At 42.1% G+C, this 27,029-nt stretch overlaps 1 protein-coding gene across 1 annotated transcript in view; it reads left to right on the top strand.

The window, feature by feature from the left end:
* Positions 1 to 27,029, top strand: part of LOC113524143 (corticotropin-releasing factor receptor 2) — a 65,001-nt gene that overhangs the window by 3,674 nt on the left and 34,298 nt on the right. The window contains exons 3-5 of the mRNA XM_026910275.3: positions 24,915 to 25,000; positions 25,340 to 25,446; positions 26,185 to 26,302. Coding sequence (XP_026766076.1) covers positions 24,915 to 25,000; positions 25,340 to 25,446; positions 26,185 to 26,302 — 311 coding nt within the window. The remainder of the gene's footprint in view (positions 1 to 24,914; positions 25,001 to 25,339; positions 25,447 to 26,184; positions 26,303 to 27,029) is intronic.

Here is a 27,029-nt window from a genome sequence, read left to right as displayed (position 1 = left end):
TTCGAGCAGAAACATGGCCATCTGATCGAGAGGAGAGGATGAGTTGAGTGTCATCAGCATAGCAGCGGTATGAAAACCCATGTGAGGATATGACCTCACTGAGAGAGTACAGAGGATATGACCTCACTGAGAGGGCGAGAACAGAGGATATGACCTCACTGAGAGGGCGAGTATAGAGGATATGACCTCACTGAGAGAGTACAGAGGATATGACCTCACTGAGAGAGTACAGAGGATATGACCTCACTGAGAGGGCGAGAACAGAGGATATGACCTCACTGAGAGGGCGAGTACAGAGGATATGACCTCACTGAGAGAGCGAGTACAGAGGATATGACCTCACTGAGAGAGTACAGAGGATATGACCTCACTGAGAGAGTATAGAGGATATGACCTCACTGAGAGGGCGAGTACAGAGGATATGACCTCACTGAGAGGGCGAGTACAGAGGATATGACCTCACTGAGAGAGAGTGTATAGAGGATATGACCTCACTGAGAGAGTACAGAGGATATGACCTCACTGAGAGAGTGTATAGAGGATATGACCTCACTGCAAAAGCGAGTACAGAGGATATGACCTCACTGAGAGAGAGTGTATAGAGGATATGACCTCACTGAGAGAGAGCGAGTATAGAGGATATGACCTCACTGAGAGGGCGAGTACAGAGGATATGACCTCACTGAGAGGGCGAGTATAGAGGATATGACCTCACTGAGAGGGCGAGTATAGAGGATATGACCTCACTGAGAGGGCGAGTATAGAGGATATGACCTCAGTGAGAGGGCGAGTACAGAGGATATGACCTCACTGAGAGAAAGTGTATAGAGGATATGACCTCACTGAGAGAGAGTGTATAGAGGATATGACCTCACTGAGAGAGCGAGTACAGAGGATATGACCTCACTGAGAGGGAGAGTATAGAGGATATGACCTCACTGCGAGAGTATAGAGGATATGACCTCACTGAGAGAGAGTGTATAGAGGATATGACCTCATTGAGAGAGTGAGTATAAAGGATATGACCTCACTGAGAGAGAGTGTATAGAGGATATGACCTCACTGAGAGAGCGAGTATAAAGGAAATGACTTCACTGAGAGAAAGTGTACAGAGGATATGACCTCACTGAGAGGGCGAGTACAGAGGATATGACCTCACTGAGAGAGAGTGTATAGAGGATATGACCTCACTGAGAGAGAGTGTATTGAGGATATGACCTCACTGAGAGAGCGAGTACAGAGGATATGACCTCACTGAGAGGGCGAGTACAGAGGATATGACCTCACTGAGAGAGCGAGTACAGAGGATATGACCTCACTGAGAGAGTATAGAGGATATGACCTCACTGAGAGGGCGAGTATAGAGGATATGACCTCACTGAGAGAGAGTGTATAGAGGATATGACCTCACTGAGAGAGCGAGTATAAAGGAAATGACCTCACTGAGAGAGCGTGTACAGAGGATATGACCTCAGTGAGAGAGCGAGTACAGAGGATATGACCTCACTGAGAGAGAGAGTATAGAGGATATGACCTCACTGAGAGAGAGTACAGAGGATATGACCTCACTGGAGAGCGAGTACAGAGGATATGACCTCACTGAGAGGGCGAGTACAGAGGATATGACCTCACTGAGAGAGCGAGTACAGAGGATATGACCTCACTGAGAGGGCGAGTACAGAGGATATGACCTCACTGAGAGAGAGTGTATAGAGGATATGACCTCACTGCGAGAGTATAGAGGATATGACCTCATTGAGAGAGCGAGTATAGAGGATATGACCTCACTGCGAGAGTATAGAGGATATGACCTCATTGAGAGAGCGAGTATAGAGGATATGACCTCACTGAGAGGGCGAGTACAGAGGATATGACCTCACTGAGAGGGCGAGTACAGAGGATATGACCTCACTGAGAGGGCGAGTATAGAGGATATGACCTCACTGAGAGAGAGAGTATAGAGGATATGACCTCAGTGAGAGAGAGTGTATAGAGGATATGACCTCACTGAGAGAGCGAGTATAGAGGATATGACCTCACTGCGAGAGTGTATAGAGGATATGACCTCACTGAGAGAGTGAGTATAAAGGAAATGACCTCACTGAGAGGGCGAGTACAGAGGATATGACCTCACTGAGAGGGCGAGTACAGAGGATATGACCTCACTGAGAGGGCGAGTACAGAGGATATGACCTCACTGAGAGAGAGTGTATAGAGGATATGACCTCACTGAGAGAGAGTGTATAGAGGATATGACCTCACTGAGAGAGCGAGTATAAAGGAAATGACCTCACTGAGAGAGCGAGTACAGAGGATATGACCTCACTGAGAGGGCGAGTACAGAGGATATGACCTCACTGAGAGGGCGAGTATAGAGGATATGACCTCACTGAGAGGGCGAGTACAGAGGATATGACCTCACTGAGAGGGCGAGTATAGAGGATATGACCTCACTGAGAGAGCGAGTATAAAGGAAATGACCTCACTGAGAGAGCGAGTACAGAGGATATGACCTCACTGAGAGGGCGAGTACAGAGGATATGACCTCACTGAGAGGGCGAGTACAGAGGATATGACCTCACTGAGAGGGCGAGTATAGAGGATATGACCTCACTGAGAGAGCGAGTACAGAGGATATGACCTCACTGAGAGAGCGAGTATAAAGGAAATGACCTCACTGAGAGGGCGAGTACAGAGGATATGACCTCACTGAGAGGGCGAGTATAGAGGATATGACCTCACTGAGAGGGCGAGTACAGAGGATATGACCTCACTGAGAGAGCGAGTACAGAGGATATGACCTCACTGAGAGAGAGTGTATAGAGGATATGACCTCACTGAGAGAGCGAGTACAGAGGATATGACCTCACTGAGAGGGCGAGTACAGAGGATATGACCTCACTGAGAGGGCGAGTATAGAGGATATGACCTCACTGAGAGGGCGAGTACAGAGGATATGACCTCACTGAGAGGGCGAGTACAGAGGATATGACCTCACTGAGAGGGCGAGTACAGAGGATATGACCTCACTGAGAGGGCGAGTACAGAGGATATGACCTCACTCAGAGAGTGAGTATAAAGGAAATGACTTCACTGAGAGAGCGAGTATAGAGGAAATGACCTCACTGAGAGAGCGAGTATAAAGGAAATGACCTCACTGAGAGAGAGTGTATTGAGGATATGACCTCACTGAGAGAGCGAGTACAGAGGATATGACCTCACTGAGAGAGAGTGTATTGAGGATATGACCTCACTGAGAGAGCGAGTATAGAGGATATGACCTCACTGAGAGGGCGAGTACAGAGGATATGACCTCACTGAGAGAGAGAGTATAGAGGATATGACCACACTCAGAGAGTGAGTATAAAGGAAATGACCTCACTGAGAGAGCGAGTATAGAGGGAGAACAGAAGAGGACCAAGCACTGAGCCTTGTGGGACACCAGTGGAGAGTCTTGATGGAGAAGAAGTGGATCTCCTCCAGGTCTCCTGATAGGATCGTTCCTCCAGGCAGGAAGCAAACCGTACGTGAGGATGGACGAGAGAGTGTTGCGATTGATGTGGAAGGCTGCTGAAAGGCTCAGGAGGATGAGGACTGATGACAGGTCACCTGATCTAGCAGCACAGAGCTTCTCAGTAACAGCCACAGCTGGTTAGGACCTTGGAGGTTGTTCTCTGTGAGACAGAGAGAGTTGATGTATAGAGCATGGTCAGTAGTTCCTGAGGTTAGAGGTATCCACAGTGGATTTCTTCTGGTTAGGAAGAACCCTTGCTGTCCTGAATCCAATCAGTACATGACCATATAATAGTGCTGGAGACTGGAGATGATGGAGATGAAAGGGAGGAGGTCTTGATGGAGGTGAGATGGTTTGGAGCTTTCTTTCTTTCTTTCTTTCCTTCTGTATCCTCACACCGGAGATGCAGAGAGAGAAAGTGTTTAGAACAGTGATAAATATAAAGCTGCTGGATCTGTGTGTTACTCATCAGATTTGCTGCATCATTGCACTCCTCCATAATGACCGTTTTCACACACTCCTGTTAATGAGCTGGAGGTTTTGTTCTCTTCCCAGTGTGTGCTTGTGTTTGTGTGTGTGTCGTAATTTGAGTTGCTTGTGTTATTTTTGTAATTATGTGAAGACGGAGTATAAACTGAAACTTTTTATTTATTATGATTATTATTGTTCAGGTTCCACTTGTGAATACTGTGTGACAGTTACACAACAGTGGTGTCACAGTAAGAGCTGTACGCAGATGAATCAGTGTTGTGCTCTTCTCCGGGCATGCAGACGACACAACTGTCATCGTTCTTATCCAGGATGCAGAGGTGAAGAAGATCTGGCATGATGTGGACTTCAGGAGGTTTCCTCCATCACTGCCTCTCCTTACCATACTGCACAAGACTGTAATGGTGTTACAGCAGCTGTAAACTGTCTTTCCCTCACCAGCTTCTCTTTTCTCTCTCATGACGTTAATAAGATCAAAAAACAAAGCATGTCATGTTACTGAGAAACTGTAAAGTCTGCTCTGAAGACGTTCCTGTGGACAGACAGACAGACAGACAGATGGATATACAGACAGACAAATTGATAGACAAACCATTGGACCTACAGATGTGTGGAAAGATGGAGAGACAAATGGATGGAAAAACAGACATATGGATGAACAGATAGATGGATGGATACAGTCAGACAGATAGACAGTCTCTGTATTAAAACTTAAAGTTCCAGCTTTACCTCTGACTGTTACAAAGCGCTGACACTGGAGACTCCTTCCCTACATGTTAAATAAACATCTCCTTACAGAAAACTTCACCATATCAATGATTACACACATTTTTAAAATCTGTTTATGTGGAGCGTCTGCTGTTCACGTCCCTGTGAATGAGCTGTTACTATAGTAACGATATCGTATCAGAACCAGCGCATTAATATAAACCTGCGCTACTGTCAGAGCTGCTGTTCTAGAAAACTAATCAACACCTTCTGACCAATCACAACTCAGCAATACAGCACAATGGGGAAAAAAATATAGAAATAGAGCGAGTAGAAAGTGAACTTTCAGATTCTCCTCTACACAATGCAAAATGTTTAATTTATTACCCCAAAAAAACCTGTCGATCTTTTAAAGATGGTTGGGGAACACCCTACACCCTCATTACAGAACACCAGGACTTCTGAATATGCATGAATATGCGAATTTGGAAACAGTGCCATCTCGTTTCTTTTTGTTCTTTCACTCATCAGGTGTAATAATTAATATAGACACGTGTCAGGTGTTGATTTTTTGATTCTTTTCCAGCTGTTTGTGTGTTTAGCGTACAGAGCAATCCTGTGCTTTTCCACAGGTCAGGAGGTCAGCGAGTCTGTTTCAGAAGCAGGCTGTGTGTCCACCAGGTGGAAACTTCTCCAGAAGAAAACTCCAGCCTTCGATGTGCGGCTGGTGATCCGCAACCTGACAGCTTCACGCTCTACTGACCAGCGCTACGTTTTTAAGATTCAGATATCTGTCAGAAAACCTTCACATTGCTCTAGCTCTTTATAACTGTTTCAGAAGATTGATCTCCTTTTAAGTTACTTTGGTGTTGAACTGATTCATAATCCAAAGTGGGGCATTTATAATACACTGGAGGTTCTTACGATTTTTATGAAGAGATGAGATCTACAAGCTCCTCCTCCTGACATCGTGATATCTACAAGCTCCTCCTCCTGCCTTCCTGAAACTTACAAGGCCCTTCTACCATCTTGAGACCTATAAGCTTCTCCTCCTGCTATCTTGATACTTATAAGCTCCTCCTCTTGCCTTCCTGATACCTACAAGCTCCTCCTCCTGCCATCCTGAGGCCTACAAGCTCCTCCTCCTGCCATCCTGAGGCCTACAAGCTCCTCCTCCTGCCATCCTGAGGCCTATAAGGTTTATTCTCTGTCAGTTTGGGAGTATCTTTTCTCGACACTGTTGCTCTTGGTTTTCTCTTTAGAGTTTAAAGCATTGATGTCTGTAAAGCTGCTCTAAGCCATCTCTATAAGTCACTCTCTTTGTCTCTTTCTTCTCTTTTTTCTCTCCAATCTTTCATCTCTATAATCTCCCTCTTTTTTCTTTTCTTTTCTCTTTTTTTAATGAGAGAGAAATCTCTCTTTATCTGTGACTTTGCTCCTGCAGTGTATTAACTGTGCATCATTCTTTCATGATTAGCGTGAGGTGTGAAGCCCTCGAGGTTTAACACTGAATTAACACTCTGTTCATCGAGTAAAAATAGACGAGGGAGTTGATAACGAGAGCTATAAATGAAGAACCCCTCCCTCGCTTCCTCACTCTATCGGTCCTCTGCCTACATGAGGAATATTTTTATCTGCTCTTAAAGTTTGGTCCTGATTCTGATAACGTGGAGACTCTGAGCAGCAGGTTTTCCAGTCGTTACCTCGAGTGTGTTCGCGTATGACTACACTGACACGGCTGTATTGCGTGACTTTTTCCTCCCTCAGGACCTCACGCTTTTTACGAATGTAGCACATTCATCTCAAACTTTTTACAACATTCTCCAGCTCAGAGTTCAGCGGGATTCTTAGCGTCAGCAAATTTAGCAGCAGCGTCGCTTCTTGTTTTGAACTATGCAGCGAAAGAGACAGCGATATTATTGCCTATTGTTAGAGTTAGCCTGAGGCCTGATGGGAAAACGCCAGTGTAAGGAGAAAATTTCAGCCACATGCCATGACACCCATTGAAAGCGTTTAATAAATGGTAGTGCTGCGTTTGCAGGAAAAGCAACTCCCGATCGCAGCAGAGAAAACTTCAGGGCAGAGTTTCAGTGCCTGTGTGTAAATTGCTCTTGATTTAGTTTGAATGTTTGGACACAAGCAGAAAGCAGAGTCAATAAATAAAGTTAGAGAATTGAAACAGGTGCAGTTAGGCCTAGAAGTCTAACTGAGTTGACAGAAGTGATTATTGAAAAGTCTTGAACGCTTTGCCAGATGGATTTTAATAAGTGATTAAACACTTCAGACTAACACACCGGACATGTTTCGGCTAATTGACCGCATTAAGAGGACATTTCATTTCTGGCTGAAGCACTAATTTGAGTGTGATATTTTTATTCTTAAGTAAAGGTGGCAAAGCTGATGAAATGAACGCTCACCACCTCTTTGTGCGTAATGTATGTGGAAGTGTCGGGGAAAGGGTTAAATCACACTGCATAAAGAAGGTAAAAAATAACCCAGCTCTGAGTTGAGCCCGTGATGCGGTGTGAACACGCCGTGTATCTCTCAGAGGAGCGAGGAGCTTTGCATTGTGCGAGATGTGGAGCAGGGCGAGAAGTTTTTATCTCATGGTGTAAATGACGTGACGAGTCCTGCAGAGCGTCTGTGATGCCCTTACATGCTGATGAAGAAGTGAAAGGTGCAGTAGTGAGTGTCACGTTAACACTCGCCAAACGCCCGAGGAGGAAATGTATAGCTATTCTGACAGCATGAAGTAATACACAGTGATGTAACAGAGAGCACTCTCTTCCCTGCTCTTCACTAAAGTCAGTATAGATCCAGTAAAGTGTGTTCTGATTGGCTGAGAACAGGAGGGATGATAACACATAGTGTACAGTAACACACAGAGGAGACTGAGGTGTGTTTGCAGAGGCCAAGGGTAATTCTGAAGCAGCTGGAGAGAAGGAGATGTCATATCAAATTCCATTCAGAGGTTGGAGACACAGCAAATAAGTGGAAATCCAGATGTTCTCTGGGCTGATGAGACCAAAACTGAACCTTTTGGTCTTGACACAAAGCACTACATTTGGAAAAAAAAAAACAACACTGCTCATCACCATCCTCTTTGTGAAGCACAGTGGTGGTAGCATCATGTTAAGCGTTACTCTTGTCCTCTCGCTCGCTTCTCTGACTAATCCCCTCTTTACCCGCTCACTGACTTTCAGTGGACGGTCTCCTCTAGGCAGAGTTACAGTTGCTTCAGTGACGCGCCAAACCTGTTTTGATCGCTCCTTGGTCTTCATGATGCTGTTTATTTATTCCATTCAACTAATTACTGGCACCGAAACTTTCTCCACTTCAGTATTATGAGCTATTTTGTGTAGATTCATGCTATGAAGTCCCAGTTAAGTCCATTTCAGTTCAAGGATATATCACTACAAAATATAGAGAGGTTCAAGGGAGTGAATACTTATGGAAGCCACTGTAAATGCAGTGGTGTGTTTGGATCAAATCGATAAACAGAACATCAGGTCTGATAAATCGTGTGCTGGAAGTGTTGCAGTGATTTACAAAGATAGCAGTAAATTCAGCAAAGGAAACAAAGGAACCATTAGGATTTTGTATGTGCTAATTGTTCATGATTGTTCTAGTACCTCAGAGAGGCTGAGAATGGGAAACTGAACCGAAGCTGATTAAAGGCAGCGAGACAGTTTGAACAACTGTTCGAAAACATGATGTGAATGTGAAATCATGAGTGCATTCCTGTTATTTTAAAACTCTCAGACAGAATTTTGAGAAACTTTAGTTTTTTTTATCGTGTCTAAATGGCATAAACCAGCTTCTATAAATTTAATACCTGCCCTTCAGTCGTGTTAATTTGTATACAATCTCTGTTCCTCTTTTTTTAAATTAGAAACGAGTCTAATTACATGTTCAGTAAAGTGAGTGCACATGCTATTGCTCATGCAGTTTGCTCATGTGAAACTCTGAAGGTTTTCTTCTCCAGCGTTTCCAGCTGTAATGCAGGTGTTTAGTTTGTGTGGTTGTGTAATAACACACAGGTAGTGTCTGTTAGGTCACCTCGCTTAAAGGTAGCAAAGGCTGCACTTCTCTAAAGTTTCCTTTTTTTGTTTTTGCCCAATTTTCTCTCGTTCTTTTTCCTCTCATGTTGTTCACTATGTCAAGCACAGATCAAACAACAGGGACAAATCTAGGAGGAGCATAATTCCAGCATGTGCTTCCTCCGTTCGAGCTGTAGCTTACTGTTTCTGCTTCAGCGCACTGTGTACAATACTCGCACTAAACTCCGCCCATAATGTGAGCACCACCGTGTTTATTGTATATTTATATTAATATTCAGTTTTGGTATATATTTATGTTTATAAAGCTTCTTGAAATAGTTTAAATTAAGTTCACCTGAGGAGGTATTTCCTGGAAATTGGCAGCTGGTGGTGAAGTTGGATGTAAAATAAGTTTTATTAACAGATAGAGAGATGATCCAAAACATAATTCCAAAAATGCGGTCAAAAACGATCAACAAACAGAGTGAAACTGAGCAAAAAAAAACACGAAGAGTGAAGTATCAGACAAACCAACGTCAGAACCGGAGATACACAGAAGGAAGCAAAGGCTTGGTATCGTCAGAGGAACCAGCCAGGAGCGAGACTCCACCACTGCTGAATGAACAACTGTGTTATCTGAAGGGGGTGTGTGTGTGTGTGTGTGTGTGATTGGACACAGATCTCTAATCTCTAACACATCAGCTGAACTTGAGCGTGTGACTGAATCATGTGATGTGGTTGATGAGAGGTAGATTTATAAGCAGCTGTGAATTGTGGGAAGTGGAGTTCCAGGTGGAAGCTGCCGGTGATGTGAAGGATACTGGACTTTATTCTTCTGACTGTAACACCATCAACCTATTTATACAACCAACTGTCTGCTTCTTCCAATAATAAGATGGATGATAATTTAAGCAGATAGATGTAGATAATAGCGTAACAGGTGCAGTGTAATAATGCTAATTTTTCAATGAAGGAGTAAAAACACAAAGATGAGAAGGTGTGTCATTGTTACTGTTGAGTTTTTACTGCTGCTGTTGTGTTTCATTTGAAAGTAGGCTGCCTAGAGAGGCACTTGGAACGAAGTAAGCAAACCCTTGATGTTTGGTGAGTCAGCAGTGGTTTTGATGTTATTGAATATTAAAAGTGTGATCTCCATCTTTCCCATGAAGGACATACGTTACATTTTCACTGGAGTCTTCAGCGACCGGGATGGATTCAGTGCTATTACACATTTCCGTTTCGAAATACTTTCTTACCTTCGTACTTGTGTTTGAATAACGAAGCATACGGTGTGAAGCCTTTCTCCAGCTAGCTTGAACGATTTCATCTTCAGGAGCTCTTACAGACACTGAAAGCAGCCCTAAGAAGAATGCAGAAGTGTTTGTGGAATAATGAGTCCATGTTTTTCAGCCTGTGATGATAGCATTAGCCTCATGTAGTAGCAGACCCTAAAGTCCCGAGGGCACAGATAGCCATAAGAACCGGCAGGAAGTGGAGGACAGAGAAGCCGGGGGATCAGGCAGAGTCCAGGTTGTGGCCCTCAGCCCTGGTGGCTATCACAACACAACTATCTTTCAACAAGGCAAAGAGCATCAGCTGTCAGTCCAAGAGCATGAGGATGCGGTAACAAGGCACCAGGACAGGATGTGAGAAGGTAGTGGAGAGGAGGATCACATGGTCTGAGGCTGTCTGCTGTGTCCTTCCCAGTCCATCCAACCTGCACTGCTGGACCATGGCAGAAACCCTGTGCAACAACAGTGGAATCCTCAAACACATCCTGAGCTGCTGACTGAAAGCTCTGGGAGAAGGTTTCTAACTTCTGAGGCAGTTGCTTCTGAGATAAACAAAGACCAGCATCCAAAACCCAGGGTGAAGTACATCAACCTTTGGACTACTCCAAACACAAGACTGGTGACTGACAGCTGATGTGGGGAAGCAACTGAAGTTCCTGCAGCATGTGTGAAAACCTAAACTCAGACCCAACATCGTACTGAGATCCGAGTCCACAGAAAACAGCAATATGCTGGAGAAGATCCGATAGAGGAGGCCAGTGAGCGGAAAAGGGAGAAGTATGAAGGCCTGGTGAGAGATGTTGGTGTTTACCTGTGGAGGTAGTGTGTGCGTGTGTGTGTGTGTGTGTGTGTGTGTGTGGGTTTCACAGGATGGTCACTCAGTGCACTCGCCATTGCAGGAGAAAGGAAGAATAAGGCCATCTACATGAACAAAGAGGCTGCAGAAGGAGCCTGAAGGAGCCTGAAGGAGGCTGAAGGAGGCTGTGGATTAAAATGGTGGATCTGTGGGAGGCTTCTGCTAGGACACACACTGAGGTCTAATCAGCCTCTGTGTGAAGTGCAAAGGTTGAGTTAAACCTCAGTGAGGAGTGTGTGTGTGTGTGTGCTGGAGGAGTGTGTGTGCTGGAGTGTTTCAGGAGTGTGTGTGTGTGTGTGTGTGTGTGCTGGAGTGCTTCAGGAGTGTGTGTGTGCTGAAGTGCTTTAGGAGTGTGTGTGCTGGAGGAGTGTGTGTGTGTGTGTTTCATTACTTTTCTTTCTATTGTATTTGATCCTCTGCTAATTTCACTGCTGTATTGTTCAGAGGCGGGAATTTCTCCATCTCTCTCTCTCCATATCTCTCCCTCTCTCTCTCCCTCTCTCTCTCTCTCTCCCTCTCTCTCTCTCTCTCTCCCTCTCTCTCTCCCTCTCTCTCTCTCTCTCCCTCTCTCTCTCTCTCTCTCCCTCTCTCTCTGTCTCTCTCCCTCTCTCTCTCCCTCTCTCTCTCTCTCTCTCCCTCTCCATTTCTCTCTCTCTCCATTTCTCTCTCTGTCTCTCTCCCTCTCTCTCTGTCTCTCTCTCCCTCTCCATTTCTCTCCCTCTCCATTTCTCTCCCTCTCTCTCTGTCTCTCTCCCTCTCTCTCTCCCTCCCTCTCTCCATTTCTCTCTCTCTCTCTCCCTCTCTGTCTCTCTCTGTCTCTCTCCCCCTCTCTCTCCCTCTCCATTTCTCTCCCTCTCCATTTCTCTCCCTCTCTCTCTGTCTCTCTCCCTCTCTCTCTCCCTCCCTCTCTCCATTTCTCTCTCTCTCTCTCTCTCCCTCTCTGTCTCTCTCCCTCTCTCTCCATTTCTCTCTCTCTCTCTCAGTAATTCTGGAGCTGACTCTATCTAGAGCTCTGATATGGAGATTCATAGTTAAGTCACTGTGGTGGAATTAGAACACACACACGCACTCATACGTTTTACACACACACACACACACACACACACACACACACACACACTCACACACATTGGGGGACAGATGTAGAACGCACTAATGAGATGTAAATAAGTTCACAACAGGTGGTTTTTTTTTCATCAGTGTGTAATTTCACATTTCAGTCAGACTCCAGAAATGTATTTATTCATTGTGTGTTATTTATTGTGTTATTTATTGTGTTATTTACTGTGTGTTATTCATTGTGTTATTTATTGTGTTATTTATTGTGTGTTATTTATTGTGTGTTATTCATTGTGTGTTATTCATTGTGTGTTATTTATTGTCTGTTATTTATTGTGTTATTCATTGTGAGTTAGTTATTGTGTTATTTACTGTGTGTTATTCATTGTGTTATTTATTGTGTTATTTATTGTCTGTTATTTATTGTGTTATTCATTGTGTGTTATTCATTGTGAGTTATTTATTGTGTGTTATTTACTGTGTTATTTATTGTGTGTTATTCATTGTGTGTTATTCATTGTGTGTTATTTATTGTCTGTTATTTATTGTGTGTTATTTATCAGGAGTTATTTATTGTGTGTTATTCATTGTGTGTTATTTATTGTGTTATTTATTGTGTGTTATTTATTGTGTTATTCATTGTGTGTTATTCATTGTGTGTTATTTATTGTCTGTTATTTATTGTGTGTTATTCATTGTGTGTTATTCATTGTGTGTTATTTATTGTGTTATTCATTGTGTGTTATTTATTGTGTGTTATTCATTGTGTGTTATTCATTGTGTGTTATTTATTGTCTGTTATTTATTGTGTGTTATTCATTGTGTGTTATTCATTGTGAGTTATTTATTGTGTGTTATTTATTGTGTTATTCATTGTGTGTTATTCATTGTGAGTTATTGATTGTGTGTTATTTATTGTGTGTTATTTATTGTGTTATTCATTGTGAGTTATTTATTGTGTGTTATTTATTGTGTGTTATTCATTGTGAGTTATTTATTGTGTGTTATTCATTGTGAGTTATTGATTGTGTGTTATTTATTGTGTTATTCATTGTGTGTTATTTATTGTGTGTTATTTATTGTGTTATATGTGTTATTCATTGTGTGTTATTCATTGTGTGTTATTTGTCAGGAGTTATTTATTGTTATTAATGGTATTATTTTGTTATTTATTAATGATTTATTGTGTTATGTATTTGAAATTTTATGGTGTTATTATTTTATGTGACATCTACAGTTTATATAAAATACTTAGTATGAGATTATTCTTAAATTCTTATTAAACTAATAAACGTTTTTTCTAATTTAAAGGTTGAAAATGTTCTGTTCTGCTGCAAGATAATTTTGCGTCTTTAAAAAACGAATAAATGAAGATCTGCTAATGTAATAAAAGAATAAAAGAATTAAGCAAAAGTAAAGTTTAGGAGTTGTATTAGTCTGAGAATCCTTTGGTAATAACTCATGGTGATAAATATTAAGGCCGTGTGGCAGGAAGTGAAGGAGAAGCTCCTCTGTGCAGAGCCCTGCTTCCTCTCGACCTTCTCCGAGAACCACCACAGGAAGTGAAGTGAAGGTCGGCTAATCGCTTGGCCTCATTTCATCCGTCTAAAAGTAATTATTCTGTGCATCACCTAGCATATGTGCTTCACATAATAAACGCATTTGTGTGTCTGCTTACACACACACACACACACACATTCATTTATTGCGTATTGCAGTTAATACAGTATAAATATCAGTAAATATTTAAAGACAGTTGTGTGTAATTTCAGTGTAATTTATTAGTCATTTATCAACACATTCATTTTCATTTGATTGTGTAGCTCTTTTAATAAAATGCACACTGTCACAAAGCAGCTTTACAGAAATAAATACATTCAGTTTATATATATTTTAAAAGTATAAATTTATCCCTGATGAGCGAGTCAGAGGTGACGGTGGTGAGGAAAAACTCCCTGAGACATCATGAGGAAGGAACCTTGAGAGGAACCAGGCTCAGAAGGGAACCATCCTCATCTGAGTGACACGGGATAGTGCGATTATAAATCATTCCCTTCTATAACTGTATACTACATGGACAAATAGTGCAGTTGTGTAATCATTAGAGTCATTTCTGAAATCATTATAACTATAATTTAACTTAAAGTCTGTTGTATCGAACTAAAGTTTTTAACTGTTCAATGATGGAGACTTGAGTGTAAATCGTTTTGGCAATTGCAGTCCTAAAGCTATCTGAAGAAGAACATCCACAGCCATCTTTAGAGTTTCTAAGTGGTTCCATCCACAGTAATCTCCCTGGGCTTTAGGCTGTCCGTGTGGAGACTGTCCTCAGCAGCATGGAGTGATGTTCAGGTGATGAGAAGAAGGAGGGCATCAGGATGGATCAGGCAGGTCCGGAGAGCAGAAGGGGTCAGGATCACTGGTGTCTCAGGAGTAGCATGTGTAGCTCGACAGAGAGAGAGAGAGAGAGAGGGGGAGAGAGAGAGAGGGGGAGAGATTGTTAGGTAAGCTTCTGTCCCGTAATGGTTAAGGACGATGTACTTTGTGTGCAGAGAGCAAGCAGGGACTCCGGCAAGACTAGCTGTGACAGCATAACTAAAAGGCAGAGCCAGAAGCTAACACAGACATGAGAGCATCCTGGGACATGAAGCAGCAGCCTCTCCACCATCAACACACCTGAGAGAACGAGTGAGAGCGGGGGGGCGTTCGCTGAGGTACTGTGGCCCGAGACCATTCAGTGCTTTATAGATCAACAGTAGTATTTTATAATCAGGGTGGATAAGATAGGGGTGATGTGGTCGTATCTTCTGGTTCCAGTATTCTGGACTAACTGGAGCTTTTTAATCTATCTGTAGCCTCTATAGGAGAAAAAACATGGGTTAATGCCCTTGAGGTGCCCTTTTGATGTTTTTTTGCCCCTCAGGCAGCCCGTCTCCACTCCTGCTTTAACACTAATAAAGATCTCTGAGTGTTGGATCGAACACCTGCAGCGTAAAACTGCTTCACATGCTAATGAGCTGATTAGCTAGCAGGCTCGTCTGTTCTCCACACTCTTCTCTTGTGGAATGCACGAGCAGGCGTTCCTTTCAGCGTGGACTATAATCAGAGCGCTTGTGTGCAGCGGTTGTGTTTGGAACACGGCCGAGTCGGAGCGCAGCAGCAGCAGCAGCAGCAGCAGCAGCAGCAGCGTGGCTTTAAAAGGTTTAAAAAGCTGCGTAATTGCACAAAGTGGGCAGAAAAATGGTGGAGTTTAAAATATGCGAGAATCTGAGTCATAACAATGGAGAGAGTGATGAGTCAGTCTGCAGCGTTCTTTTATTATTTACTGTCCACCTGTCTGTCTGTCTGTCTGTCTGTCTGTCCATCTGTCTGCCAGTCTGTCTGTCCGTCCACCTGTCTGTCTGTCTATCCGTCCGCCCACCTGTCTGTCTCTCTCTCTGTCTGTCTGTCCACCTGTCTGTCTCTCTGTCTGTCTGTCTGTCTCTCTGTCTGCCTCTCTGTCTGTCTGCCTGCCCACCTGTCTCTTTGTCTGTCTGTCTCTCTGTCTGTCTGTCTGTCCACTTGTCTTCTGTCTGTCTACCTGTCAGTCTGTCTATCTCTCTTTACATCTGCCTGTCTATCTCTCTGTCTCTCTGTCAGTCTGTCTGTCTGTCTGTCTCTCTGTCTGTCTGTCTGTTCTCAGAGTAACCCTGTACTGAAGAGGGTTAAACTCGTTATCTCGTTAATCAGCCCTTAATGACTGCACCAGGTGTGAATTTGCATATGCAAATAACATCTAATGAATTTTTGTTTTTCGCATTACAGAATTCTCTAAACCCTCATAGATATTATAAATTTGAAAATCATATTTTCTGGTGGTTTTTTGTAAATAACATCACATCCACCTTAACATCACACTTCTGAAGAAAGAAAGAAAGAAAGAAAGAAAGAAAGTGAGAATGATGCTGTATGATGTCATCACCAGTTTGTCATGTGACAGGGGATTAACACAAACTGGTGTGAACTTTACTGAGTCCTTTCTGTTGAGGTTGAAGCTGACCTGAGATCAGTGACACGCTGTTTACACACAGCGCTAAACTGCAGGCTATACGCTATCGTTAGCTGTTAGCTACGTTAGCATGGTGGCTGTGGTGCGGAGCTAAAGCAGGGAGAGAGCGCTGGCTTTCATTCTCCTCTGAGATCTTCTCTAAAATTGAGTCTGACCTTCAGCTCACTGTTCTGACCCAGTTTGTTAGAATGGCTCAGCTCAGGAATGGAGGGTGAAATTGGGAAAAAGTGTATGTGTGTGTGTGTGTGTGTGTGTGTGTGTGTGTGTGGTGGATTAAGGTTAAAGGCTTCAGCTCTGACATTTTGCTACAGTTTCATTAAATGTTCTGTGAAAACGAGAACGAGAGGATCTGTGGATAATTAATGGTTCTTAGCTGAAGAACTGAGGCTGTACGTGATGGTGTGAAGAAGCAGAGTTACTGTTACCACTCTGAAGTTGATTATTTTCCTATTACAGCACGTCTCCAAGTGCTTTATTCCTCTTCAGCCTGGTCTATACCTCTCCGTTAGCCCTGATTGGTTGACTGGGAGGCGTGTCTGCTTGTGTACACAGAAACGCTTTGATGAGATGTTGGGAAATTTCTTCTGTGGGTTTCATCAAATGCAGGTTAATATATTGTTTAAATCAGAGTGACGTGTAAACAATAAAACCTTCCCTCCTCGCATCCGGAGCTTTCCGTCTTCTGTAGACGAGCTCGTCTTCTGAAACTGCTTTCGGAAAGCATCGTTTGTTATAAAGCTTGAACCAGCTGGCGACAGAAACAGATGAAAAACAGATTCATTGTGTTTGTTTCTCAGACCGGAGTCTTTAATAAACACTTCTCCTCTGTGATAAAACTCTCACACTGAACAGCGAGTAGAAATGAACACGAGCGAGTCTCCCCATGCTCACACACAGCGAAATGATCGCATTACTGTATAACGGATTTATTTACAGAATTGTGTTAATATAAATATATGATATAAAGTGTGAGGCTTTAGAACAGCTGTAGTTCAGCGTAATGTCCAGGTTAACATTGTACCTGAGGCCAGAATATGGAATTTCCACCTGGTTTGGGGTTTCCTGTGTTCAGCGTTGAATTTATTTGTGATGTCACACTCCACAGTAGTGCTTAATGGCTCATATGAAAGTAGACACTCGGGGCTTTAAGAATTTGTTATTCATAAGTGTCTGTTTTTTTTAAATTTTATAATTTTATTGTTACAATCAATAGTTTTATTGTTAAAATGTGGAGAGGGGTGAATTGTTTGTCCAGCAGGGGGCTCACACTCCTTCCCTTTCCCATCGCCCTGCTCACAAACAGCTAAACACATGATACTCTACATACAGAAACCCAACAGCATTCTGACTAATCCTATAACAGACTTGCGGCGATAAATTAATTCATTTGTTCACACTGATTGAAAATGTCTGATAAGTCGATTTCTATTCTGCTGGTAGAAAGGAACGCAAGTTAATCCTGCAGGCTCACACACTTTACTTTCTCTTTCCTCTATCAGACTCTCGATAAACACACAGCAACTCAATAAAAATAAAATCTAAAGCATCGTCAGTCATTGATGGATAGAATTGTAGATTTAAACACTAGTTACGTTGAAGTGCTTCGACATGAGAGCTGCTCATACTGCCGAGTACAGACGAGTTAAACGCTTCAGAAACGCTTTCCAGGTTTCTTTTTACAAACAACATTATGTCCTTGTTCTCTTCTACTTACTATTCCTACAGCGAACCACAGAACTCATGTTTTTCAGCTTTTCTTCTCTGTGTAAGTCTGGTGTGGGTCACGTGACAGTGCCTCCTAGAGGACGCTCACTTTACACACAAGTATAAACACTACATCCTGTGTGTGAGTCCGTGCACAACGTCCTGACGTACACACAGAAGTATTAATCAGCTCTTACAACACAGCAATATGCCAATGAGTACTAGCTTTTATTTATTAGAGAATGACACGTCATACTTTTTATCTGTTTATAGTTGTGTTTAATGTTCTGTGAAACGAGTTAGTTCCTGTTGTCGCTTACGTTATAGCAGCTATAAACACTCGTTCCCTCACCAGCCTCTCTTTATTCTCTCTCTTGAAGTTAATAAGACAAAAAAACCACAGCTTGTCCTCTTTTGTTACTGAGAAACCACAAAGAAGCGTAAACTCCTCTGTCCTGAACATGTTCCAGCTTTTCCTCTGATTGTTCCTCTGAAGCGCTGACACTGGAGACTCCTTCCATAAATGTTACATAAACATCTCCTTACTTACACATCTGCTGTACACGCCCATGTGAATGAGCTGTTACTATAGAAACGATAACGCATTAGAAAGAGTGCATTAATATAAACTTGTGATTTACAGCTGCACTACAGTCAGAGCTGCTGTTCTAGAGAATTAATCAACACCTTCTGACCAATCAGAATGCAGAATTTAACAGAGCTGTGGTCTGCAGTGAATGTAATCAAATTTGACTCAGAAAAACTTTTGGAACTGAGTGTATTGTGATGCTGTTAGGGAATATTCTCTACCTTTATAAAAGTAATATTATAGTGTGTGTGTGTGTGTGTGTGTGTGTATGAGAGAGAGATAGAGCATGCTGCCAGTCTCTAGAAGATGAATATCGTATTAAGATCGTATCGTTCCTCAGGCAGACTCGGAGGTTTCTTTGTTTTATTTAACACCTCTGAGACTTTACGTGCTCTGCTCTCTGGCCTCATATCCTCCCAGGAAATAAAAAAAAAATAATAAGGCATCTTATCTTTAAAAGTTTCCAGCTTTCAGCATACTAATGACCGAGCGTAAGAGAGAGAAGTAGAGAAGGAATTTCTCTGTTAACGAGCTTAATGAAGCACCGTGTTAAACAGAGAGGAAAAATAACAAGCAATAAAAGGGAAAATGTAATATTAAACTTCACGGTGAAAAACAGAAAGTTCTATCATCACCTCAAAAAAAATACTGAATCAAATGCTAAATAATTGGAATGATTGGAAATCAAACATCAAAAAGGAAATCAAATAGCAAAGTAACAAATCAAACATGAAGACCGATTATCAAAATAAACATCAAAGAGAACATGAACATCAAAAAGAAGATAAACATCAAAGAAAAAAAAAACATTAAAGAGCATGAAGACCAAACATCAAGGAGAAGATCAAAAACCATGAAGACCAAACATCAAAGAGAAGATCAAAAACATGAAGACCAAACATCAAGGAGAAGATCAAAAACCATGAAGACCAAACATCAAAGAGAAGATAAAAAGCATGAAGACCAAACATCAAAGAGAAGATAAAAAACATGAAGACCAAACATCAAAGAGAAGATCAAAAACATGAAGACCAAACATCAAAGAGAAGATAAAAAACATAAAGACCAAACATCAAGGAGATTAAAAAAAACATGAAGACCAAACATCAAAGAGAAGATCAAAAACATGAAAAGCAAACATCAGAGAAGATAAAAAACATGAAGACCAAACATCAAAGAGAAGATAAAAAACCATGAAGACCAAACATCAAGAAGATCAAAAACATGAAGACCAAACATCAAAGAGAAGATAAAAAACATGAAGACCAAACATCAAAGAGAAGATCAAAAACATGAAAAGCAAACATCAGAGAAGATAAAAAACATGAAGACCAAACATCAAAGAGAAGATAAAAAACCATGAAGACCAAACATCAAGAAGATCAAAAACATGAAGACCAAACATCAAAGTAAAAATTAAACATGAAAAGCAAACATCAAAGAGAAGATCAGAGAACATGAAGAGGAAACAGAAGCACAGATCCCGAGTGCTGAGTTCACTCTGTCAGTCCACTTCACTGTGATGCGTCAGGGTGATGGTGAAAAACCCTGGGGTGTTTAATTACCCGGGGTTTTTGTTTAATTACCCCCGGGTCTTTGACTGTTACCATGGAAACCACCTCTTTGCTCTGACTGGCTCGCTTGTGCACGTTATTTCCGTGCAGCCTGTCAGTTTCACGAAGCCGCTCAGGAATTAAACTTTATCTTCCTGACATATTTTTCCTTTTTTTTTTTTCCCTTTTTCAGATTATTCCTCGCCACACTGAGGTTCCTGCTGCTGCTGGATTGTAGACGAGCCTCGTAGCAGCGCTCACACTCGGCCTTTACACATTCACACTACTGATAATAAACATGTTACACAAATCGTTGGTGTGGTGGAGTTTACTGTAATTTATTTAACGTGTAGGGAAGGAGTCTCCAGTGTCAGCGCTTCGTACCAGGCAGAGGTAAAGCTGGAACTTTTTATCTTCTCGAGGAGTTTACGCTTCTTTGCCGTTTCTCGGTAAAACGACTTGTTTTGTGGAAAACTATAAACGGATAAAAAGTACAGCGTGCCGTTTCTTTTTAATGAATAAATAATAGTAATCGTGGCCTAATTGCTGTGGCGTAAGAGGAATAAAACACTTGGGGACGTGCTGTTAGAGGAAAATAATCAACTAACGGTATGTGTTTTCATAGACTTTGTTTAAGAGACATTACATACAGCTTCTTTAATATTTATTTAAAATTGCAGCAGGGCGTTTTGCTTCCTGCTGTGTAATGAAAGTAAGTGATGTGTGTGTGTGTGTGTGTGTGTGTGTGTGTGTGTGTGTGTGGGCTGGCTTGTTTTCCACACCTGTCTAACTCTCAGCAGGTTTTTTTTTTAATTTTCCAGTAAACACATTTAAATCCTGTTATTTTCTTCAGTATAGAGCTTTGTGTCTCCAGTCGACCTGCACGTTCCTACTGTACACGACCTCAGAACTTTTTCTGGAATGAAATTAAAGAAATCTCATTAAGAGGATTTGGAAGTCTTCTGTGTTTCTGCGGGAGGAGAGATATAACGTCTTGGTTTGAAAAGGAGAAATTGCATAACGGAGAGCTCGAGGCGCGTGGCTGAGAACGTGGGCTTTTAAACGCTCTGGGGGATTTAAAGGGTCTGTAAATCCGTGTCCTGGAAATGACCAAACGCGTAAAAATGCTAATGCGAGTGAGAAACTTTAAACCTGAGATCAGGGACGAGGTGATGTGTGTGTGTGTGTGTGTGTGTGTGTGTGTGTGGGTGTGTGTGTTTGTGTGTGTGTGCATGTTTTCATTCCCTCAGAAGGAGAACAGCTGCTTTTTTTATAACAAAAACTTCCACCTTTATTTAAAGAATTATTTTATAAAAGTTTCCTTTTGTTTAACGAGTGTTAGATTTAAGTGTTAGATTTATAGCTGTAGCATAGCGCTAATTAGCTGCAGAAATAATTGTGTCAAGGTCCTCACAAGGATAGTAAGTCAAGCGTGTGTGTGTGTGTGTGTGTGTGTGTGTGTGTGTGTGTGTGTAAAAGGCTTTGCTTGTTTGCAGCTAGGACAGCTGCTGAGCTTCTTTTTTCCATGTTGTTTCAGTCAGCAGTGTGTGTGGGTGTATGTGTGTGTGTGTACTATATTAGGGCTGAACTGGACAGACTGGGAGGGTTTTTTGGTTTATTTGCAGTAAAGGGAGAAGTTGTGGTGGTGGTGATTGTGACGCTAATGATGGTAGTGGTGATGGTGGTGATGATGGTGATGATAGTGGTGGTGATTATGGTGGTGGTGATGATAGTGGTGGTGATGATAGTGGTGGTGATTATGGTAGTGGTGATGGTGGTGGTGATGATAGTGGTGGTGATTATGGTGGTGATGGTGGTGATTATGGTAGTGGTGATGATGGTGGTGATGGTGATTATGGTAGTGGTGGTGGTGATGATAGTGGTGGTGATTATGGTGGTGGTGATGGTGGTGATGATAGTGGTGGTGATTATGGTAGTGGTGATGGTGGTGGTGATGATAGTAGTGGTGATTATGGTAGTGGTGATGGTGGTGGTGATGATGGTGGTGATGATGGTAGTGGTGATGGTGGTGATGATAGTGGTGGTGATTATGGTAGTGGTGATGGTGGTGGTGATTGTGACGCTAATGATGGTAGTGGTGATGGTGGTGATGATGGTGATGATAGTGGTGGTGATTATGGTGGTGGTGATGATAGTGGTGGTGATTATGGTGGTGATGATGGTGGTGATTATGGTAGTGGTGATGATGGTGGTGATGGTGATTATGGTAGTGGTGATGATAGTGGTGGTGATTATGGTAGTGGTGATGATGGTGGTGATGGTGATTATGGTAGTGGTGGTGGTGATGATAGTGGTGGTGATTATGGTAGTGGTGATGGTGGTGGTGATGATGATAGTAGTGGTGATTATGGTGGTGGTGATGGTGGTGATGATAGTGGTGGTGATTATGGTAGTGGTGATGGTGGTGGTGATGATAGTAGTGGTGATTATGGTAGTGGTGATGGTGGTGGTGATGATGGTGGTGATGATGGTAGTGGTGATGGTGGTGATGATAGTGGTGGTGATTATGGTAGTGGTGATGGTGGTGGTGATTGTGACGCTAATGATGGTAGTGGTGATGGTGGTGATGATGGTGATGATAGTGGTGGTGATTATGGTGGTGGTGATGATAGTGGTGGTGATTATGGTAGTGGTGATGGTGGTGGTGATGATAGTGGTGGTGATTATGGTGGTGATGATGGTGGTGATTATGGTAGTGGTGATGATGGTGGTGATGGTGATTATGGTAGTGGTGGTGGTGATGATAGTGGTGGTGATTATGGTAGTGGTGATGGTGGTGGTGATGATAGTAGTGGTGATTATGGTGGTGGTGATGGTGGTGATGATAGTGGTGGTGATTATGGTAGTGGTGATGGTGGTGGTGATGATAGTAGTGGTGATTATGGTAGTGGTGATGGTGGTGGTGATGATAGTAGTGGTGATTATGGTAGTGGTGATGGTGGTGGTGATGATAGTAGTGGTGATTATGGTGGTGGTGATGGTGGTGATGATAGTGGTGGTGATTATGGTAGTGGTGATGGTGGTGGTGATGATAGTGGTGGTGATTATGGTAGTGGTGATGGTGGTGGTGATGATAGTAGTGGTGATTATGGTAGTGGTGATGGTGGTGGTGATGATAGTAGTGGTGATTATGGTAGTGGTGATGGTGGTGGTGATGATAGTAGTGGTGATTATGGTAGTGGTGATGGTGGTGGTGATGATAGTAGTGGTGATTATGGTGGTGGTGATGGTGGTGATGATAGTAGTGGTGATTATGGTAGTGGTGATGGTGGTGGTGATGATAGTAGTGGTGATTATGGTGGTGGTGATGGTGGTGATGATAGTGGTGGTGATTATGGTAGTGGTGATGGTGGTGGTGATGATAGTAGTGGTGATTATGGTAGTGGTGATGGTGGTGGTGATGATGGTGGTGATTATGGTAGTGGTGATGGTGGTGATGATAGTGGTGGTGATTATGGTAGTGGTGATGGTGGTGGTGATGATAGTGGTGGTGATTATGGTAGTGGTGATGGTGGTGATTATGGTAGTGGTGATGATAGTGGTGGTGATTATGGTAGTGGTGATGGTGGTGGTGATGATAGTGGTGGTGATTATGGTAGTGGTGATGGTGGTGATTATGGTAGTGGTGATGATAGTGGTGGTGATTATGGTAGTGGTGATGATGTTGGTGATGGTGATGATAGTAGTGGTGATTATGGTAGTGGTGGTGGTGATGATAATAGTGGTGATTATGGTAGTGGTGATGGTGGTGGTGATGATAATAGTGGTGATTATGGTGGTGGTGATGGTGGTGATTATGGTAATGATGATGGTAGTTCACGTGAGGATTTTGCACTCTGCATCTCTCCTCTTTCTGAATCCATGCCTCTGTTTGTGATGAGTCACAGCTGCAGAGGATCAGGACACTGACAGTGGAGTTTCTGAGCTCCACATTCAGATTATTAAAATCACCTGCATGTAGTTCACGCCTGCAAAGTCAGCAGATTTTTCTTCAGTAGAAGCGTCTGTGATGGGGTTTTTCACTATCAAGAAACAATTTAAAATGAAAAATAAAAAGACTAATATGATGATATATGAATGAGAAGATAGTGAGTGTTGAAATAAATCTAACAGGAGTCTCATATATCACTGATATCACTGCATGAATAGAGCTCGCTGTAAATGGCTTCCACACTCATTATTCAGCAGTGCAGAGAATAGCACTTGATCCAGCGCAGACTATTATTTTACATTTTATTTATTTTTTAATGTGATGCTCTGCCAGTTACTCATGTGCCACTTCATGAAGCCATGAGACACTAAATCGAGGTTATGAAATGGTAATGATAAAGTTGTTTTAATAAAATAAAGCCGATGTTTGTGGTAATTTGATGCGCTATCCTGTAAATAAAAAAACCTGCCCACAGTTTGAAGGATAATCTGACCAAGCGCTCGTCTGCTACGCTTACAGACGAACTTTAAGTCCACTCATCATTTTTGGTCCTTGTGTCTCTTATTGTAATAGCACCATTTTTAATGAATGAATATTGTCATGTTTATGTATTTAATATTGGTCTTAAATAGTGTGTTTGAGTGTAATTACAGCCAAAACATATATTTCAGCGTGAGATATCGTGGTTACATCTAGCTCACTTGAGCCGATATCATGCTTAAGCTGAAGATCAGAACCCTGCATAACTGAGACACGCCTCTGTTTTAGACAAACTCCGCCCCCTTGTGCTAGCTCTGTAGGTAGACAGATAGATAGAGAGATACTATCCTTTAAAACGGATCTATCTTAGTGGTAAATAATAGATTCTTTAATAAAAAGTGTTTCTGTTCTCCTTCCGCAGATTTCTGTTTACAGCCTGATGAAATAAACACAGTTCTCAGTAGTGCACTCATCTTATTGTGTTTTTTCAGCACAGTGTGCGTCTTGCTTTTCTGTTTCTCATGGCTTATTTTTTTTTTTTATTATTTTTGGATGAATGTGTTTTTTTTTTTCCCTCTCGACTTGAATAAACATGACCTGCTGATTTGCGTTTTTTCTCCGGCCCTGCAGGGAGCGCGTATAGAGAATGCCTGGAGAACGGCACATGGGCTTTCAAGATCAACTACTCCAGCTGTGAGCCCATTTTAGAGGAAAAGGTGAGCGATGACTCATCTGTCTCTGACTAAACCTTGACTTTTTGTGTTTTTTTATCTGCCTGAGACTTATTAGGGAGAATATATTTTATTGAGGAAACTTTACCAGGGAAAAAAAACACCCCCTGTGATATCTGGCACAAATGCCTGTGAATAAGAAATAATTGTGTGATGCAGTAACCTTGGTCACTGGAATCTTTTACACCTTTCATTCCCTTTATTAGCACACTAGCTCTGTAGCAAAATTGATTCACTGCTGTGTAAAGTAATGAGCAAGGTGCTGTTTCAATCGCAGGAGAAGGGCCCTATTTATGTAGTGACCTATTTATGTTGCTTTTCCAGAGAAAGTACCCAGTGCACTACAAGATCGCTCTGATCATCAACTATTTGGGACACTGCATATCTGTAGGTGCTCTCGTCATCGCCTTCATTCTCTTCCTGTGCTTGAGGTAAGTTCATCACACTCTCACACAGAGCTGCTCGGTCAGCTTATCCTTCAAACCAGGGGCAGGTTTTCTTTAAAGGAGAACGTATCGAATGAACACAAACACTGACATGATTTCATTAATTCCTCAAATCAAAATAGTGAATTAAAAGCTTTTTTTCCCATTTCATAACCTCGGTTTAGTGTCTCATGGCTTCATTAAGTGGCACATGAGTAACTGTCAGAGCGCGATATAAAAAAATAAATAAAATGTAAAATAACAGGCTGCGCTGGATCAAGTGCTATTCTCTGCGCTGCTGAATAATGAGTGTGGAAGCCATTTTGTTTAATTAATCCAGTGATTAAGCTGATCATTACAGCGAGCTCTATTCATGCAGTGTTATACTGGTGATATACGAGACTCCTGTTAGATTTATTTCAACTCTCGCCATCTTCTCATTTACGTATCATCATATTAGTGGTTTATTTTCAAGCCGAGTGTTTGTGTTTAAAGGAAGTTGTACTCAGGAACCTCAGAGGTGTGAACTACATGCAGGTGATTTTAATAATCTGAAAGAAGAGCTCAGAAAATCCACTTAAGTATGCGTAACCCGACTCTGAATACCAGGAACTTTCCTCATGTAAATACTGACGTAACATTTGTCTCTGAGTCTAAAGCCAGGAAAAGAGGCGTGGCCTCTCTAACAGAAGTTGTAAAGTGGGACTTTCTGTGTGTGTGTGTGTGTGTGTGTGTTGACTGCAGGAGCATTCGGTGTTTGCGGAACGTAATTCACTGGAATTTAATAACCACCTTCATCCTGAGGAACATCATGTGGCTTCTGCTACAGCTCATCGACCACAACATCCACGAAAGGAACGAGGTGTGTGTGTGTGTGTGTGTGTGTGCACGTAGGTATGCTTTAAATCAGTCAGATAGTGAACATATAAAACATTCGACTGCTACAGGAAGACATTTTGAAACATTAAAATGATAAATTAGTTTTGATGTTAGATAAAGCCAGTTGAGATGTAACCATGGTAACAATTAGAGAACCATTTTTAGCTTGTATTTATTTTTATGTTTGAATGTTTTTTTCACTTCCATCATCCTTTATTCTCTGAGATTGGGCACTTCATCTGATTATTACTAAAACCCTTCGGATTTATACACAAGCACGTACACGACGCTATCTCAGTGTACGCTGTAGAGTTGTGCTAGCGTCTTGGCGTGCAGTTTGTGGAGTGGAAACTGCAGCACAGACGTTCTCCTGTAACCCTGCTGGAGTGTTTCAGCACACTTGCTGACCGAGTGGAACAGAAACTCGTTTCTTTCCGACGCAGCACAATCCGACTCGTTCTCATGCAGCGTGAATTTTATCACAGAACTTATAATGATGATAGAAAAGTCAGCGAGACCTGTTCTGGTACCTGGTAGTTCTGAAATTAGCATAATTATGCTAACTGTACATTTATGCAACTGTACTTTCTGTCGGATAAAGCAGTATGAGACTCGGGCTCGTGGGCATGTCAAGTGGAGACGCTGTGTTCCTTTCAGAAAGACACAATGTCTCTGTGAGGAAGAAAAAATACTGCTCCGAGAACGCTAAT

The sequence above is a fragment of the Pangasianodon hypophthalmus genome, chromosome 4 (genome assembly GCF_027358585.1).
Source record: "Pangasianodon hypophthalmus isolate fPanHyp1 chromosome 4, fPanHyp1.pri, whole genome shotgun sequence".
Taxonomy (NCBI): domain Eukaryota; kingdom Metazoa; phylum Chordata; class Actinopteri; order Siluriformes; family Pangasiidae; genus Pangasianodon; species Pangasianodon hypophthalmus.
This window is presented reverse-complemented; position numbering and strand designations above follow the sequence as displayed.